The sequence below is a fragment of the Fukomys damarensis genome, unplaced genomic scaffold (assembly GCF_012274545.1).
Source record: "Fukomys damarensis isolate Sample0158 unplaced genomic scaffold, DMR_v1.0_HiC HiC_scaffold_35, whole genome shotgun sequence".
Taxonomy (NCBI): domain Eukaryota; kingdom Metazoa; phylum Chordata; class Mammalia; order Rodentia; family Bathyergidae; genus Fukomys; species Fukomys damarensis.
Genome location: NW_022900947.1, coordinates 43,152,397 through 43,172,000, shown reverse-complemented (window position 1 = coordinate 43,172,000; position 19,604 = coordinate 43,152,397). Strand labels below are relative to the sequence as shown.

The 19,604-nt window shown below is 41.1% G+C and overlaps 2 protein-coding genes and 1 non-coding gene across 4 annotated transcripts in view; 1 reads left to right on the top strand and 2 right to left on the bottom strand.

The window, feature by feature from the left end:
- Positions 1 to 1,047, top strand: part of Igfbp7 (insulin like growth factor binding protein 7) — an 80,968-nt gene extending 79,921 nt beyond the window's left edge. Inside the window, exon 5 of the mRNA XM_010609528.1 lies at positions 1,004 to 1,047. The gene's annotated coding sequence lies outside the window, so the exon portion shown is untranslated. The remainder of the gene's footprint in view (positions 1 to 1,003) is intronic.
- Positions 1,048 to 1,232: 185 nt separating this feature from the next.
- Positions 1,233 to 19,604, bottom strand: part of Polr2b (RNA polymerase II subunit B) — a 40,479-nt gene continuing 22,107 nt past the window's right edge. For both annotated transcript variants that reach the window (XM_010609522.3, XM_010609523.3), the window contains 15 exons: positions 18,778 to 18,921; positions 18,290 to 18,429; positions 18,089 to 18,200; positions 15,841 to 15,995; positions 13,895 to 14,093; positions 13,108 to 13,276; positions 6,145 to 6,241; positions 5,236 to 5,330; positions 4,172 to 4,422; positions 4,001 to 4,090; positions 3,674 to 3,781; positions 2,880 to 2,993; positions 2,377 to 2,537; positions 1,918 to 2,113; positions 1,233 to 1,448 (listed from right to left, as the gene is read on the bottom strand). In XM_010609522.3, coding sequence (XP_010607824.1) covers positions 1,359 to 1,448; positions 1,918 to 2,113; positions 2,377 to 2,537; positions 2,880 to 2,993; positions 3,674 to 3,781; positions 4,001 to 4,090; positions 4,172 to 4,422; positions 5,236 to 5,330; positions 6,145 to 6,241; positions 13,108 to 13,276; positions 13,895 to 14,093; positions 15,841 to 15,995; positions 18,089 to 18,200; positions 18,290 to 18,429; positions 18,778 to 18,921 — 2,121 coding nt within the window. In that variant the 3' untranslated portion in view covers positions 1,233 to 1,358. The remainder of the gene's footprint in view (positions 1,449 to 1,917; positions 2,114 to 2,376; positions 2,538 to 2,879; positions 2,994 to 3,673; positions 3,782 to 4,000; positions 4,091 to 4,171; positions 4,423 to 5,235; positions 5,331 to 6,144; positions 6,242 to 13,107; positions 13,277 to 13,894; positions 14,094 to 15,840; positions 15,996 to 18,088; positions 18,201 to 18,289; positions 18,430 to 18,777; positions 18,922 to 19,604) is intronic.
- On the bottom strand, positions 15,304 to 15,420 carry LOC117284266. The gene has a single exon (XR_004515355.1). It is a non-coding gene; the product is annotated as a small nucleolar RNA SNORA32 (small nucleolar RNA).

The following is a 19,604-nucleotide window of genomic DNA, read 5'->3' as shown; positions in this document are numbered from 1 at the left end:
AACTGTCCGCTTTTGTCAAACCTTTCTGCTATGCACATCACTCAACTGTGGGAAGGAAGGAAACAGCAAGAAAAGATGTGTTTGGTCAGAGTCCCTTCAGCTAAGATCTGCGGAGCCAGGCAGCGAAACCAACAGCAACAGCCAAGAGACAGCCATGTCCGAGTCTCAGTCATGCCGCTCGCTGTTCTACATTAAGCTCTACGTGTGGGCTGGACCACGAAGGAACGCTCCTTAGCCTCTGGCTCACAACTTGCTGACTGGGAGACGTCTGTGAAAAGGGCCCCTTTAACATGGCCCAGTAGAGCAGAATGACCTTCCATGCCTGCACTCCACATCTCAGCTCCCACACAGCACTGAGCCCATCACTCTCTTATTAAAGAACTCATACATACTTTTACCCCCATGTTTTATTTTGTGTTGGAGACAGGGTCTACTACATAGCCCAGGCTGGCCCTGAACTCATGGTGATCCTCCTGCCTCAGCTTCCCAAGGGTGCTGGGATTACAGGCGTACACCACACCTGGTTTGTTCGGTTTTTCTTAAAACAGAGGGTCTCAATGTTACCCAGGCTCAACTTGAACTCCTGGGCTCAAATGATCCACCTCAGCCTCCCAAGTAGCAGAGATTGCACACCACCATGCTCTGCTCTTTATCCTCATGGTTTAACATCTCCATATATTTGGAACACTAAACTACTTGACTATTAGAAAGTCAACCTTGCCAGGTGTGGTGGCTCATGCCTATAGTCCCAGCACTCAGGAGGTGGAGGCAGGAGGATTGCTGTGAGTTCCAGGTCAGTCTCAACTACATAGTGAGATCCTGTCTCAAAAAAAAACAAAAAAAAAAAAGTCAACTTGGGCTGAGGATTTAGCTCAGTGGTGCCGCCGCCTGCCTCACAATCACAAGGTCCTGAGTTTGATCCCTGGTACCAATAAAAAAGAAGCAAAGAAAGTTAACCATGTCTGTGTATAGAACTGATTTTTGCCTCTCTCTTTTTAAACAGGTGGAGGTGCTGACATAAACTTGCTGAAGCCTACATAGCTGAAAGCAGCTACATAACTACATCTCCTATTCTTACCTGATTAAGTAATTTTAATCGAATCCACTAACACTTTAGATATTCACTGGTTTTACACAGAGAAATCCAAATTAAAGACAACACATCCAAACTATCTACAAAACTTTATTGTCTATTTACAGAAGAAAAAGCATGCATATCATTAAAATGCTTATCAAAACACAGTACATTATGTCTTTTTTGGGGGGGTGCTGGGTAATGAACTCATGTCATTTTTTTCAAGGCTGTGTCACAGAAACAAGGTACAGATAAGTATCTTGTTGAGAAACTTTTAAAAGATCTAAACACTCATCATTCGAGGTGCAATGCTCATAGACATAAGTTCCTGAAACAACAGCTTGCAAGCATAAGGCATTCGCACCAAGGAAATCTGAAAAGGAAAAAAAAAGTAATCAGCAGAACTGCGTCACAGTGACCTCACTTCCTGCCCCAGCTCAAGGTAAAGATGAGGTGCTGGATGGTGCCAGAGAGGGCGAGGGAGCGCACTGACCACCAGCCTACACTCCGCCTCCCAGTGCCCCTTCTCCCTGCAGCCTGCTGAACCCGCCTCTCTGCAGACACAGCTTATTAACCTCCAGTTAGAAGGACTAAGAAAAACTTGCTGTTAAAATCCTTGGTGCCAGACCATATTGTTTTAAAAAGATAAAGTCTGGGAAAATGACCATCCTTAAATTGTTTTTTGGAAAAATCAAATCACCTTTTTCCCTCTTAAAAACTAGGAACCCTGACAGAGGCAAGCAACCACAATTGTGACATGTCAACCTGCCACAGCATGCTGTGTGCTAGAGAATTAGACCGCCACGGTCATGTCCTAAAGAAGAAACATGGCCCATACACACCTGTGTCTTATTGCGGCAGCCCCTGCACTCGTACGTGTGGGTCCTGGTGTTAGCAATTGCCATGATTCCACAGAGACTGCAGACATGGACCTGATAGGGGTCTGAAGCCTCAAACAATCTTTCTCGTAAAAACTGTGCTGCTCCATGCGCAATCTGACAATCTCGTTCCATTTCTCCAAAACGCAGGCCACCATCACTGTTAAAGGAAAAACAGAAGATTGTTTTGTACTTTTTAAAAGGCAACCACCAGGCATGACACTGCATGCTTATAATCCTAGCACTCTGGGAGGCTTAGGTGGGAGAATTACAAGTTTGAGGCCAGCCTGGGCAACCCAGACCCTATCTTAAAAAGTAAAAAAGGTCTGAAAATATAGTTGAGTTGCAAAGGTCCTGGATTTGATCCCCAGTACAAAGAAAAAATAGACTAATTAATAGCAAAGTGGCTGACACAGCTCTTACCGAGATCTGCCCTCCATGGGCTGTCGATTAAGGATCTGAATAGGCCCCCTAGCTCGAGAATGAATTTTGTCATCCACCATATGTTTCAAGCGCTGGTAGTAAGTGGGGCCAATGAAAATCTGGGATGTGATTTTTCGACCAGTGAACCCATTGTAAAGGACCTAAAGAGAGAGAGAGTGAAGCACAGAACTAAAGATGCTGAACAAGTTCAAAGGGTGTCAGCGTGTACTGTTAATTCCAGGTATGACACACAGAACTAGTGTGCCAGCAGTCAGGAGAGCGGCGCTCGTGAGTGTCTCCTGGGTCCTGCTCTCTCCCAGATCCTAGTGTCAAGTAGGCGGGTGTGTGCACTACGAAGACGAACCAGGCCATGCAGTCAGGTTTTGTGTACACATATGAAGTATGCATTACAGTTCAATAAAAGGTTCATGTTTTAAAGAATAAATCACACACATGGCCCAAAAAATGCACGTAACAAGTTACTATTCCAAGAACACACAGACCTCATTTCCTCTGAGATGGTAGCCATAGTCTGACAGAAGATTAGAGATCTTCTGCACATTCACCGCGTCATTGAACGGAGTGGCATCGCCAATTTCACCCTTGTTAGCGGAGACCTGGAAGTAAAAGCAATCTTTGAAATGCTGCTTCACTCTGCTTCTCCTTAGACATTATACATGAAGTCAATTAAAATCCTTTTGAACTTAAAAATCTATTACAGAAGGCTGTGATACAGAGGCTCATTTTATTAACAGCTTATACTTTATTCAAAATAAATTTATCTAAAAATGAAAAACTCAGTTGTAAGCTTTCAAATAGAGATCTATCCAAAAATCAGGTTCAGCAGAGCAAGGCTCCCAGATCCTGATGGTTAAAGGAAAAGGACAGTTAAAACACCCCAAAGTCAAATGGCTCTAGCCTTTCTACCCGAACAAGACACAAAATCTAAAAACCTCCACTAAAATATGCATAGCTGACAATATAGCTATAAAATTAAGTTCATATTGAACTAACCACTAATGAATTCACTATCTATAGGAAAGAAATACTGAATAAGATAACCACGTATGAACATTGAGGTTGCAGGAGGTATATCTTATAAAAATTCTGTCTTGGTCATAACTTTGCAAATTTTCCTAATTAAAGAGGTGGGGGCAGAATCATAACCAATTTGAAAGTTAAAAATGAATTATCATACTAGCTTAAAGTTCTGGCTCAAATATGAGAGAAAATATCCACCATTTGTGAAGAAATGCCATTTTGGAACTTAGATTTCTGAAGGCAATCAATCTCTTACCTTCCCTTGAAGACACTCAATCAAGTGACCAATGGTCATACGAGAGGGGATAGCGTGGGGATTTATGATGATATCAGGGGTGATTCCTTCACAGGTGAAAGGCATATCCTAGAAAGAAAATTTTAAGAGACTCAAAAGATCCTGAAGTCTCTTAGCTACAAAAAAACTAGGACCGACACATCTAATTGAATTTTTTATGTCCTAAATTCTGTTCAAGGTACATTTGTGTACTTCTTCAATACTTCAAAAGTTAATAAAATTAAGTTCTGATTTAATACAATATCCAATAAGACTCTGAGGTAAGAGTGAAGGAGACCAGACACCTACCTCTTGTCTATACTGAATTCCACAAGTCCCCTTCTGACCATGCCGACTAGCAAATTTGTCTCCAATCTGTGGAATTCTTACAGAGCGTACCTGAAGTCGCATAAAAATAGGTTCAATGACACTGATTTGCATTCTGAAACCAGTTACATGGGCTGGATAAGCTATACTCACCCTTATTTTACAAAATTTATATCCTTCCTGGTTGAGAGTTACCATAACCTGATCCACAATGCCTGTCTCGCTGGTCCTGAGAAAAGTGCTACAATCTCTCTTGGTGTAGCGCCGGTTAGTGCTCTCCAGTTCATCCTCATTCTCAGGCAAGGTGACCGTTTTGCCTATGATAACATCGTCTCCTGACACACGGACCCCTGGAGCTATCAAGCCATCGTCATCCAGCTTGTCGTAAATGGCATGCCTCATACCTGTGGGGAAAAACACGGCAGCTTCGGAATGAGCATCCTGTACAGGAAAGCACTGAAGATTGTCACAGACACCCAGGAAGACTGAAAAGCAGAGCGTGCCTTTCTTTGTGTGTTCATCCCCCAGCACCTTGTGCAATCTTATCTCCCCTCGAACCCAATTCACTACACAGAGCCACAGAACTGGAGTAATGAGAAGACACAAGAAAACAAAACACTGCTGTGTAACGCTGCTGGGAGTCAAACAGTTGCAAAGACACCCCATCTAGCCCACTGCACAAGTACTTTTTAAAAGTCTGAAAATAACAACTAGAACATAAGCTCAAGTTTTCTAGAAGAAACAACAAATGCTAGGTACCTTCTTGTTTATTTTTTAAATGTTTACCAATATTTTGGCCAAATAGGGTTGTATCACAGTTTGGGGGCAGAAGGGGAGCCCTTGTGCAAACGGAAAAAATGAAGAACAAGAAACACAGCTTCTCTGATTTCCTAAATTTTCTCTTAAGGCAGGACCCAACAGGAGGGAAGGTCTGTAGCAACACGTCTGGGAAGGTGCAAAGACTTTGGCAAATACACATATTTTTTCTCTTTTTTTTTTTTTGAAACATGGTCTTGCTATGTAGTTCAGGCTGGCCTTGAACTCATGGGGATCCTGCTGCCTCAGCCACCCAAGTGCCGTATTACTGGCATGCACTACCATATTTTCTTACACATGAATTTCTAAGAAAGACATGAAAACACACTCCAACACTACAGGAAAAGGGGCTGTAAGGGACAACCTGGCAACAGAAAACCACCTTTGAACATTACACTTACCCTGACACGTTTCACGTGTAGGTTTCTCAAAAACTTCTTCTTGGTCAAATCCTTTTTTAGACTCCTGTTCTTTGTATGAGCGATAGAAAACAGACCTGAAAAATACAAGGCCCTAACAGTAAATTCTTTTTTTTTTAATAAAGGGGCTTAGTATATAATTTTTCATTTAATTAACAGCTAAGAGACAACCTAAACCATGAACCAGGGAGAGGAGTAACTATTATGGTGGAAGTTCAAAGGCAAATGGGACACACGGCTGGGTGCAGGTTAGATGAGGAAGAACCGCCAGTCAGGGTCCCTCCTAACCACCCCAAGAGGTGCTCACCAAGTCCCTGGACACCTGCTGTGAGGGTCATACATGAAGCCCCAGTGCTGGCCTCTGAAACTACACAGAGGGAAAGTCCTCTCCTCTGAATTCCCTACGTTTAAAATAATCTCTATATACCATGGATTTGAAATCAATCTTTGTGTCAATAAAGCAATCAAAGTGAAGCATAACAGAAAAATGGCAGTGAAAGCATAATGTAATTTTAGCAGCAATTATTTAGGGGTTCTACAATCACGGCTTTATTCTTTTCTCTGTAGACATTTCTAATTTATCTAAATGTAAATGCGTATTTGTTCACAAAAGACCCAAACCAAGATACTGTAATCTGAACATTCAAAGAAATACAAGAGGCAGTGTCCTCCTCAGCTAGACTGGGCGCAACCAAGCCTTCTGCTTCCTGGCAGAGGGCACAGTCAGATCTATTTTTTTTTATTCTTTTACTAGGGCTGGGGATTTAGCTCAGTCATTCCTGTGGCTGCTTTGCAAGGACAAGGACCCGAGTTCAATCCCCAGTATCAAAAAAAAAAAAAAAAATCTTTTACTAAAAAACTGTAGTTTGACAAATTGTATAAAACGCTGACCTGAAAAAGCCCCGATCTACAGCCGAACGATTCATGATGACAGAATCTTCTTGGTTATAGCCAGTGTAGGATGCGATGGCCACGATTGAGTTAATACCTGCCATGAATTGAAAAGCACACAATAAAGCATCCTCTGGAAAGTAAAGAAAACCTGCCCTTCTTTTAAGTCCTTTTCGTTCAATTGTATTTGCCAAAAATGCACAGGTGCTTTCATCAAGGTAACGGTCAGTCTGTTCCTCCTAGAGTAACCTGTGAGGCACTTACCCTGCTGGTCACATTTCACACATGCAATCCTAAGACAGTTATTCCCAACACGCCCCGCTTTACAGTCCGTGATTTTATACAGGCACCTCTCACAGTGCCTCTCCAAACCACTCTTCATGATCAAGGGCAACCCTGTGCCTTAACCAAGATAAGCAAGCTGGTATGGTGGTGCATGCCTGTAATCCCAACACACAGATGGCTGAGACAGGACGGTCACCGCAAGTTCAAGGCCAACCTGGGCTACCTAGCAAGACCCTCTCTCAAAAGAAACAAACAAGCTTTATTATTCTCACAAATGAAGAAGAAACTACGTCAAAATTAATAAGCAACAGGCTGAAAATTTAGCTTCCTGCCGTCTCTGATTTCCAGTTTTAGATATGAAACTGGTACTAACCTGTTCTCTCCCTATGCCAACAAAAAGCAACATCTTTTCTACTATAATGTTATTCAACTACTTTTGATAAGGTCATAAGAGAGGTAACACGTTTTAAAGCAAAAAAACAAACTGAAAATATGCTATATGGTAGTAAAGTGCAGTATTAGAAATGGTCATTGAATGTGAGTGGGATGTCAAGGAATGTAATTCACATATATTAACATGCGATTCACCAGACCGTCCAAGTATCAGACTCAACTTTGGGTGGGGGTGGGGGTGGTGTGTACCGGGAATTAAAGTCAGAACCTTGCATTTGCCAGGCAGGTGCAGTGCTATTAAACTACAACCCTGGCCTGAATCAGACTCAACTTTAAAGCTGCAGTTAATATAACATCTTGACTTAAATGTATTAAATGTGAAGAAAAAAATATGACTACAGAATATTAAGGACCTAGAATCTGTATGAATGAATATCTTGTTTGTCTGAATTCTGAAACAAGTTTCTTTTCCCTCCATAAAATTAAATTCAATTTTTAAAAAAACCCTACCCAGCCTTCCAGGCCACACCCCAACTAAGCCATGTTCTCCAACCAGGCTTTACCTCTAAATATCAAATTTAGCTATAAATTCATCAGAGGATTAATCCACTGATAAGTATCATGCCACTATAATCCAATTATCTCTGCAAATCCCTATCTTTAAGAGCAGGAGGCTTTGAGGGAACATGCAGATAGCATCTACCCTTCATACGGAGATGTTTCCTGAGAGCAAGAGCCTTCTACTCTCATGGAGCCAGGCACTGAGATAAGAGAACCCAGCATTAAAGGTTTTAACTGGAAGCAAAGAGTCCAGTGGACAAGGAGTGTGAAAAATGGCCATTCATTCACTATCTCATTTGCATGCAGGATGTACCATAAGCAAAGAATCCCAGTGGACCTATACGAAGGAACTTAGCAAGACTGAAAGCAACTGCAAGTTTGACTAGCATACCGGCGGTAAGAACTGCAGAACTGCAGACGTTAAAGCCTTCTGGGAATGGCCTTCATTCAGTGTAAGAAAGTGCAAAGAATCAACAACTGGGACCTCGTATTACTGAGAAGATTTTGCACAGAGAGAGAAACCACCAACAGAGTGAAGAGGCAATCCACAGTGTGGGAAAATTTTTTACCAGCTATTCATTAGACAAAGAACTTTTACCTAGAATACATAAAGAACTCAAAAATCAGACCCTGTAAATTTAAAGACTCAATCCAAAAATGGGCATCTGAAATGAAAAGACACTTTTCAGATGAAGAAGTAGAAACAGCAAATAAATATATAAAAAAATGTTCAACATCACTGATCACTGGTCATTCAAGAGATGCAAATGAAACAACACAAGAGATTCCACCTCACTCTGGAAAGAATGGCTATCAAGAAATCAACCAAACTGGGGTGTGGTGGTGCACGCCTGTAATCCCAGCACCCAGAGGCTGAGGCAGGAGGATCGCTGTGAGTTTAAGACCCACCTGGGCTACATAGTGAGTTCCAGGTCAGTCTCAACTACATAGTGAGACCCTGTCTCAAAAAAGAAAAAAGAAATCAACCAATAAATTCTGGAGGGACTGTGGGGGAGAAAGGACTATTGGTGGGAATACAGATTGGTATAGCCGCTGTGAAAATCAATGCAGAGATTCCTCAAAAACTAAAACTGGAGGTTCCATGTGACCCAGATATTCCCCTTCTTGGTATCTTTCAGAAAGAATTAGAAGTATAATTCCACAGTGATATAAGCAGACCCACGATTTTAGCAGCACAGCGTGTAATAGCTAAATCTTGGAAACAGCCCAAATGCCCATCAACCAATGAATGGATAAAGAAGATGTGGTTTTTCTGTACAAGGGAGTACTACTCTGCCATAAAGAAGGATGGGCTTCAGGCATTTATAGCTAATTGTTTTTGGGTTTGTTTTGGTTTTGGGTTTTTTTGGTACTGGGGATCAAACTTGGGACCTTGCGCTAGTGAGGTAGGCAGCGGAACCACTGAGCTAAATCCCCAGCCCCATTTTAAGCTAACTGGATGGACCTTGAGACCATACTCTTAAGTGAAATAAATCAGACACATGTTTAAATACTGCATTGTTTCTCTGGTGTGAGAAACTGAAAGTAGAAATAAGGGCTGAAATGTATAACATATTGGGAAATGGGAAGAAAATGTTCAAATGGGAAGGGGAGCAAGGCAGGAGGGAGGAAGAAAGGGACAAGAAAATAAGTGATGGGCTGGGGATTTTTAGCTCAGTGATATTGCTGCCTGCCTCGCAAGTGCAAGGTCCTGAGTTTGATCCCCAGTACAAAAAAAAAAAAAGAAAAAAAGTGAAAACAGAAGGAAAAAATGCAAACAAACTTTTGTATATAGGGAGGGGAGGGGGTTGAGGGAAGAAAGGGAATGGGAAAAAAGGGGCAGGATGTAACACGTACAGGTGCAAATCCCCTATGATGAATGCTAGCATTATGTATGCCTAAAATGTACCAATAAATGTTTTCCTATTAAAAAAAAAACAAAAAACCTACCCATCATGAGGAGGCACCATTCATCCACTCCTGTGTGTCCAGCAGGGGTGCAACTGCTCTGCCAAGGGGCCATTCATCTGAGGAGATGGGTTGTCAGCAGACTGAACGAGTGAACGCGGAGCCAGGGTCTCACTACGGAAGCATGGAGGTCTACACTAAACTCCACTACGGAATGGGGTGGGAGCCTGTGGTATGTGGGCCCAGACATGAAGGACACGGGGGTATGTATGTGCATTTCCAGCTGCAGGCTGAGAGGATGTACACGTGACGACACTCTCAATCAGTAACGAGCATACCTAGCACCCAGACCTTGGTTTCTAAATACTATCTTCCACGAAAACAGAAATGGCTGGAGTCCAGGGTGAAGAGTGGAAAACACAAAGTGAGGCAAAATATAAGAATGACGAGAACACACGAGAAGTCATCTTAAAAGTGCTCCCATGGCCAATCTGTAATGATCTGAGCATTAAAATAAAGAATAATGAGCTGGATGAGATGGCACGCCTCTGTATTCCTAGCACTTGGGAGGCTGAGGCAGGGGGATCACAGGTTTGAGGCCTAGACTACATATCGAGACCTTAACTCAATAAACAAATAGGAATAACGAATTAAAAACCACCAGCTCACATCACCATCGATGCTGACACTCACAGCTGAGTATCTGATGAAGAAAGGGGACCACTGGATGGAGGAACGAAAGGAAGGAAAGGCAAAGGGGATGTAAACGGAATTAAGATGTGTTGTGTACACATACCAACTCCCCACGAGAGATGTAATCAGTACGTACGGCAAACATGTCCTAATAAAAATAGAATTTAAAAAAGGAAATAGCCGGGGATTTAGCTCAGCAGTTCGGTGGCCTTGTGCTTGCAAGGACCTGAGTTCAATCCCCGGTACCAAAAAAAGAAAATAAACATGTCCTAGACTGCTTCTTAGAAAAAAAGAAAGTCTGCGGCCAGGGATTTGGCTCAGTGATTCTACCGCCTGCCTCGCAAGTTCAAGGGCCCAAGTTCAATTCCCAGTATCAAAAAGAAAGTATGACAAGAGGATATTTACATGATCTGAAAGCAATGCCCACAAATGAAGTACGAAAATGCATGAATACTTTGGTACTGTGTACTTAGTATATGTAAGGCCTTGAATTCAAATGTCAGCACCAAAACTGAGACGCTTACAACAGAAGTATCATCTTGAGGAACAAACACTCAAACCCCAATTGAGAGACAAGGCACAAATAATTTGCCTGGATTCTGCAAACTGCATGGTCATGAGAGAAAAGGAAAGGCTGAGGAGCTGTACAGACAGAGCTGAGAGTGAGAGAATACACAACTAAATGCAATGTTTGATCCTGGATTAGGTCCTAATTAGCCCTCAGACAACCAGCAAGGCTTGCATTGGTGATAGATGGGTGCCACTTTAGCCTGATTTTGATGGCTATACTATGGGAAATGCCCTTGTTTTCAGGAAACAGACTACAGAATTAAAGACTGATGTGGCTTCATGCCTGCAACCTACCTGTACATAGTTTAGAAAAAGAGAAAAAGGGAGAAATTGGTAAGGCATAAAAATGTTAACTAAAAAAGCATACACAGAAGTTCAATGCACTAGTCTTACAACTTAAAGTCTAAAATTATCTATCTCAAATTAAAGTTTCTTTTGTTTTGTTTTGTTTTTGTACCAGGGATTGAACTCAGGACCTTGCACCGGCAAGGCAGGCAGCAGAACCACTGAGTTAAATTCCCAGCCCTTAAAATAAAGGTTTTTAAAAGGATACCATATGTAGCCATAAATAAGAGATGAACAGTCCTTCCTTCCCAGCCATTGCACCTTGGTACCAAAGGAGGCACACTTTCTTTCAAATCCCTAGCTGTCAGGAACTGCATTACCTAAACATGGCCACAGAGATGAGCACCCCTTGGATAAACTGACAGATTTGGTTTTACTAAACAAGAGTAATCCCTTGTGGAAGACTCTGAAATAAGTAACTTTAACATGAGCATTTGCTATCAAAATGTTAAGAGTCCTTTTTTCAGTTAATAATTTAAAGCCACTGAAGGTAACCTTTACTAACAAAATCAATAATGAATGCTATCCACGTTCAGAGCAAAACTTCTGTTACTACAGTAAGACAATCACGCCAAAGCCCTTCCATACTCAGCACTCTCACACCTCAAAGAATTCTTCGTAACATTTTCCTACCATCCAGGCTCCCCGAGAACCTCCTGCAGACTCCTGACTCTCCTCCATGTCTGCTCCAGTCTCCTCTCCTGATGCCCTTCCTGGTTCCCTCAGGTCTGTGTCTGGCCCTTTTCTCATCCTGAATTCCCCCCAGGCCAATTTCACAGCGATCTATAGTTACTATTAGTAGGTTTAAAACTTCCTAGCTCTAGACTTGAGTTTCTTTCACATATCTCGAAGATCGTATCTTCATTTTCTAGTAAGAACTCAAATCAACACATCTCAAACAGAATTTACCGGTTTCTCCCTAAAACGTCTTCTTGCTCTGACATGCTCCAACCCGTGAGCACCGCCCTCCTGTGTTTTGCCGTGCTCAGGATCAAGCCCAGGGCCTCACACATGCTAGCCAAGTGCTGACCTCAGCTATGTCCCAGACATTAATCTCGACAGCACCCCTCCCTCCTCGACCACCCAAGCCAGGCACACTGACATCCAATTCCCCCTCCTTGACCCCTCTATCATTTCACATCCACAACTATCAAGCCCATCAAGTTCAGTGACTTGTTCTTTTTTTTTTGTTTTGTTTTTTTGGTTTTTTGAGATAGGGTCTCACTATGTAGTTGAGACTGACCATGTAGCCCAGACTGGTCTCAAACTCACAGTGATCCTCCTGACTCAGCCTCCCCAGTGCTGGGATTACAGGCATGCGCCACCACACCCAGCAGTATTTTTTTAAATTCTTAGGACCTCGAATTACCTGTACCCGCTAGTATAGTACCCAGTTCTTTCTTTTTTTATATACTGGAGATCAAACTCTAGACCTTGCACTTGCAAGGCAGGCGGCAGAACCACTGAGCTAAATCCCCAGCCCTAGTATCCAGTTCTAGTCTACTCCTTACATTACTGTCAGACTGATAATCCTAAAGCAAAATTTTTTTTTTCAGTGCTAGGGACTGAGCTCAGGGACTCACACAAGTTATACCACCAGTCCTTTTTAGTTTTTATTTTTGTGATAGGGTCTCACTATGTTGCCCAGGCTGGCCTCAAATTTATCACTCTCCTGCCTCAGCTGGTATTATAGACATGCACTGCCAGGCCTGGTTCCTAAAACAAATTTCTAATTATATGGCTTCCCTGCTCAAACAGTCTGAATAAATCTTCGTTCTCAAAATACAATTTAACCTGTCAGGCTCCTCCACACTCTGAGGTCAAGCTTCACTTCCATACGTTTACACACCAGCCACATTAAAGTGACATGGCACTAAATACTCCCACATCTCCTGCCTTTATCCAGCTAGCCCCTCACTTGAAATGTCTCTCAAATTCAATACCTGTCTTCACCAGCATGACATCAGTCTAAAGTGCCACCTCCTCTGGGAAATGGCTCCACACTTCCAGAGGAACCAGTAACTGTGTTCACTCCGAGCCGCCAAAGGACTCTGGCTGCATCGTGATACTTCCCACATACCACCTTCCCACCACGTCCATGCTGCCCATGTGTGATACACCTGTGAGAAAGGAACTTCCCTGCACGTGTTTAACCCTCCCAAGCACCCAGTTACGTGCCATAAAAGCTACAGAGCACACTGAACATACCTGCCGGCAGCTCCCTGAACCGCAGATACTCCATAGACCTCGTAGTCACAAGTGGCTTTTGAGGGTAGTAGAGGACGTGGGCCAGGGTGTCCATGCGCACGTGGAAGTTGGTGATGTAAACGCCCATGGCCTGCTTACCCATAGCAGACTGGTACGTGTTTCGAGGGGACTGAGGACAGAAACAGAAACCACAATCAGTGGAAACTTAGTATCTCTAAAGAAAAGACTTTTCTGACCATAGGCCAGAAAATCGTTGGTTTTAAAAAATGTATTTTGTTTTAACCAATAAAGGTTTTTACTAAAAAGAAAAAAACAGGAACTTTTTTTGTTACTGAAACCATTTAATACAATCAATTGTGGCTCTTAACAAAGAAACACAATAGCAAGCAAAACTGACTCTAGTTTATAACCTTTTTTTGGCTTTTTTTTTTTTTGTTACTGAAACCATTTAATACAATCAATTGTGGCTCTTAACAAAGAAACACAATAGCAAGCAAAACTGACTCTAGTTTATAACCTTTTTTTTTGGCTTTTTGAGACAGGGTCTCACTATGTAGTTGAGACTGACCTGGAACTCACTATGTAGCCCAGGCTGGTCTCAAACTCACAGCGATCCTCCTGCCTCAGCTTCCTGAGTGTTGGGATTACAGGCATGTGCCACCACGCCCGGCTTATAGTTTATAACTTTTTTGTCAAAAGGTTTTTCTCTTCAAGTGAGATTACACTAACCACTACTTTTTATCTCTTCCCCCAATTCCTTGTAAAAAAGACAAAAATAACTGCAAACCTGGTTATGATCAGGAAAAGGAATGATAGATGCGCAGACCCCAAGGATCATGGAGGGGTGGATCTCACAGTGGGTGTACGTGGAGCAGTAAGCAACTTCCTTCTCCTGTAAGTCATCTGGAGTCATTGCAAGCATCACTGTTTCTTCTTCCAGGGTATCAATGTACTCTACCACCCCACTGGCCACAAGATCCTGCCAACTAAAAACAATTCAATCTCCTTATTTCTTGAAAACTTTTAACAAGGTCTTCTACTTAATTAAAAGGTATTTCTAAGGCCAGGTGTGGTGGCACATGCCTGTAATTCCAGCACTCGGGAGGCTAAGGAGGATCACTTCGAGTTGGAGGCCAACCTGGGCGCCTCCACAATGAGTTTGAGACCAGCCTGAATTATACAGTGAGACCCTGTCTCCAAAAAAAAAAGTATCCCACTGCCTGCTTCACAAGCACAAGGCCGCGAGTTCAAGCCCCCATACAAAGGGGGGCGGGGGTTCTATATTTATATGTACTGACATGGAGATCGTCCCATAATAGACTTATGAGTAACAGCGGGACAAAAACAGGCTGTTCGGCGGGGGATATAGGTCAGCAGCACAGTGCCTGTCTGGCAAGGCCGTGAGGTCAATTTCTGCCAACAACAATGACAAAAATAGGCTGTCGAATAATACTATAAACTATTGTCCCATAACTAGCATTAGTTTGTTTTGATTTGTTTTAAAGAAATTATACCTGTGGAGGTAGTAGAGGTTGAGTATGAGTATCTAATACACAGAGTAAAGATACGGCAGAACATATACCCAAACATCACTAGTGTTTCCTAATAAGAGGAGAGTATGAGCTGGAGCTAAAGTTTTTATTACAGGTATTGTTCAATTTTTTACAATAAAATATACATTTATTTATGACTAACAAAAATTTAAAGCTCATCTTTGTATTCCTATTTCTGCATGTATTGTTAGTTATATACATTACATTTACATAGGTTATTTCTTGTTTTTTTTAAATAAATTTTTATTTACATGAAGGAATTTCATTACTCATCAAGAGCATTTTAATGAAGTTCTCTGTCTTCAAGATAGCCTTTTTAAAAAGAACTGATGCTTAATCTAGCCATCCTGTCAGAATATAAAAGACAAGAACATAAAAATAAATATATATAAAAATAAAAATACAAAAATATAAGAACATAAAAAAGACAAGAATATAAAAGACAATTATATGGTCATCCATAAATTCTGGAGTCAGCTGACTTTACTCGGGTCCTCTACTTGAAAACTGATTAGCAACTCAGAAAGGTAACAGTATAGACCAGCCAGGGAAAGCAAGCCCCCAGAGAGCTAAAAATGCCTTCTGGTGAGAATTGTAAATGTGACTTTTGTCAATAATATTAGACAGTGTTCACCTAGGCAATGTATGTTCCCAACAGGTTGATTGCTAGCAAGGTAACAGAAAACCAAGTGAGAAATTTTTCGATGGTCATGTCCACAGCAAATGAGGAACTTCATTCTAAAAGCCATGGTAACAAACATTCTTCTTGTTACTATTAGACTTTAACATACTACAAAGACAGTCATACTTAAAACCCTATAATTTCGCTGGGTGTGGTGGCACACACCTGAAATCTCAGCACTTGGGAGGCTAAGGCAGAAGGATCGCCAAGAGTTCGAGGCCAGACTGAGCTACACAGTGAGTCCAAGGCCAGCCTAAATTACATAGTGAGACTTGTCTTAAAAAAAAAAAATCCTACAATCTCCTACATGGTAACAAAGATTAAGCAAAACCAATATGACTACTAATGGCAGAGCTCCTGTAATTACATAGTGGTGACAGTTGCACAGCCCTGTGAATATATGAAAAATCAATGAGTCGCATCCTTTTTTAGACAGTTAACTTTAGAATTCAGAATTTTATCTCAACTTTTTTAAGGAACATTTTAATAAGTTTTTACCTGTAGTTGTTATATTCTCTCTCTTTCAATTGGTCAATGTGTCTCTTCTTCAAAAGCAGTTTTTGTTTTTCCACAATGAGAAGTGGCCTACAAATACGGCCTGCATCTGTATAGATTCGAATCTCTCGTTCTCGAATATCTCTGATCATAGAAACCTATACATATAAAAAGGTGAAACAAACAAACAAAAAGATGAAACAAGCCCATGAAATTTTATTTTTTCTCTATCATTGCAGCTTAACTAAAAATAAAACTTTAGTCAGGCAGTGGTGCACACCCACAGGGGGAGCACTCAGAAAGCTGAGGTGGGAAGAGCACTAGAGCCCAGGAGTTCAAGACCAGCCTAGGCAACACAACAAGATCCTATATCTAAACAAAGTAATTACACTTCTGGAGAAACCAATTATCAAATAAAATGGACAAATCTGAGTTCAATCTATTAAAAACTTAGGTATAATTTAAAATTCTATAAATGAAAAAAATCTGACTTTGATATTTACAGATCCAAAAACCACCACCTATAAGTTAATGTAAAATGAAATTTACCACACAAACATTACTTTTTGACAATTTCTTATTTTATCTCTTTACTATATATACTTTTACTCTGTAGCCTTTCAGTAACCAAACCAGTATCACCCTGCCTTTACCGTACTTCTCAGTCCTAAGCATGACACCTCACGGCGACCCTTCCTATCTAATCCAGCACAGTAGCTCCTAGCCACAGATGACTGTTGAGCACTTGAGATGTGGCCATTCTGCACTGGGATGTGCTCTAAGTGTAAATTACACAAAGGATGTGAAGATAATACCAAAAAATATAAAAATATAGCTCACTGGTTTTTATGCTGAAATTATCTTTTAGATGTATCAGGTCAAATTAAATATATTCTTAAAGTTATTTTCATTTATTTCCTTTTTTACTCTTTCAATAAAACTACTAAAACTTCTTTAAAATTGTAGATGTGGTTCACATTATACTGGCCATGGACATGCTGGTCTAGAAAATAGATTCCAAGAAAACATCAAAAATATTCTGAAAAATTAATAACAAGTTCAAGACCAGCCTGGACAACTTAATGAGATTTTATCTCAAAATACAATTTTTAAAGAGGGATGGGAAGAGACAGGGATGTAGCTCAGCTGCCCAGCAAGTGCAAGGTCCTGAGTTTGATCCCCAGTACCAAAAAAAAAAAGAGGATGAGAGTCAGGTGTGGTGGCCCATACATATGATCTCAAAACTCTGGAGGATGTAGCAAGAGGACTGCCATGAGTTCAAGGCCAGCCTGAACTATATAGGGAGACCTCGTTTCAAAAAATCTAGAGAGGAAAAAAAAAAAGAAAGAAAGAAAGGTGGGGATGTAGCTCATGTGCAAGTCCCTAGGCTCATTTGCCAGCCCTGTAAAACAAGAAAAAAGAAATTAATTGCCAATGAACTGGGAAAACTGAAAAACAGACTAGTAATTCCCCCACAAAGGAGCTTTTAAAAAGTGGTATCACATCTGAATCCTATCATTAATGAAAGGATAGAGTTTATTTAAGGAAAAGATTTTGGTTAAAACATAAAAGCTTGGTCAAAAACACCAAAATCTGCTCCAAAATTAAAGAGTCAAAAACCAAGCAGAAAACATTCCACATTCCTGGCCATTTTCTATCCAGAAAAAGCAATGTGAGAAGAAACACTATGAACTAAAATGCCATAAGTAGCATTCTGAAGTTCAAGAAAAGATACTACTTTCAGCCAGGTATGATGGCACACACTTGAAATCCAACTCTGAGGTTGAAGCAGGAGGATCCAAAATTCAAGACCAACCTAGGCATCACAGCAAGATGCTCTCAAAAATTTAAAAAGAAAAAAGAGAAAAGCCTGAGGCTACAGGTCTGCAGTAGAGCAAGTGCCTCGCAAGCATGTATTGCAAAAATACATAGCCAGAGTCACACCCTTCAAAATTATATGAAAAGCCCTACTGTGAGGGGTAATAAAGCTCATATTTGAGGTAAGGAGTGAGACAGAGTCTCACTATATAGTTCAGGCTGGCCTTGAACTCACAACAATCCTCCTGCCTCAGCCTCCCAAGTATGGGGATTATAGGCATGTATCACCATGACCAGCTCAAACCATGCCTTCTTAACAATTAAAGATTCTACTTGTCTGGAGATGTAGCTCAGTGGTAGAGGGTATGCCTAGCATGCACAAGGCATGTGATCCCCAGCATCACAGAAAAGAAAAGCAAACACAGGATCTTACTTCAGACACAATGATGTCCATCTGCCGTCGCAGTTTCCTCAGAGTGTTCATAAGCTGTTCAGGATCTTTATGTATTCCCACCCAACAGCCATTAACAAAAATCTTGGTTGCACTACAATGAAAAACCAAAGCATTTTGCACTTAGCAATTCTATACTAAGTTAAAACTAAATATTACAAAGGAAACTCTATCTATACACACTCAGCAATGGCTGCAGGAGAAATTTCTTCTAAATTTTCCATACTCCACTCTTCTAAAAATTCCAGAATCGGAGATGGCTGAGATCCAACTGAAATATAAGCCATCAGGGCTAAATTCTTCACAAGTCCTACCGCATGCCCCTAGGGAATAAACCAAGTAGTTATACTGATTTTATGTGCTCACAAAAGTTCCCCATCAACATTATTCCTTCAACCTGATTTCAAGATTTACTTATTCTCAGGGCCAGGGATTTGGCTTAGTGGTTCTGCTGCCTGCCTCACAGTGCAAGGTCCCAAGTTTGATCCCCAGTACCAAAAAAAAAAAAATTCTACAAAATTTACTTATTCTCTAAGAACAAAATTATAAATAATTCCTTACTTCTAAGTCACAATGCACAATTAAATTTAAAAACTGCATCTTTAAAGTAATTAGGCCCAAAGTAATCACACACAGACTTTTCTGTTTGAACATAAATTCTAGCACCTTACCTCTGGGGTCTCGGCAGGACACACCATTCCCCACAATGTATTGTGCAGCTGCCTGGGTTTTGCTAGCTTGCCATCTCTACCAATGGGAGAATTTAAACGACGCAGATGAGAAAGAGTCGATGCAAAAGTAAGGCGGTTTAACACCTAGGTGAGAAAAAGGCAAACCTTTAAAATGGGGTCATTTCCATGATTTACACTATCACACTGAGGCAAATCTTATTTTTACATATGATCTGCTGAGTATTAATCCACCACATCGCTCCTTTTTCTAACCTTTCCCTGGATAATCTTGGTCACCCTCATAACTTAACTGCTCATTACTGCAGGGATGGCAAAGAAGTGACATATGGTCTAGCACACCACATAAAACATTTTACGACCTGTTTCTAAACACTGGAACGTTAGTTAGTTCTGTAAGGGCAGGGACCTCCTTTCATTGTTTTGTTCTCTACTGCACCTGGGCACCTCAGGATCCTTGACATCCATCAGCTAGCTGTTCGGTGAGTGTTAAATTAAATGCTATCAGGTCACAGCCCTTTTATCAGAACAGACATCACTAATCCTTCCCAGTACTTTTTCCCCAGCTGAGGCCTCTACATCTAATACAGATGCAAACATCCATTACCAATACTTAAAAAACATAAACCAAGATAATACCAATAAATAATATTTAGAGAAAGAAATGCAAGCAATTCAAGCTCAATATACCTATCAATAAACTACCACTGAGCCAGGGATTTATCTCAGTGGTGCCGCCACCTGCCTCACAAGCAAAAGGTCCTGAGCTTGATCTCCCATACCAAAAAAAAAAAAAAAAAAAAAAAAAA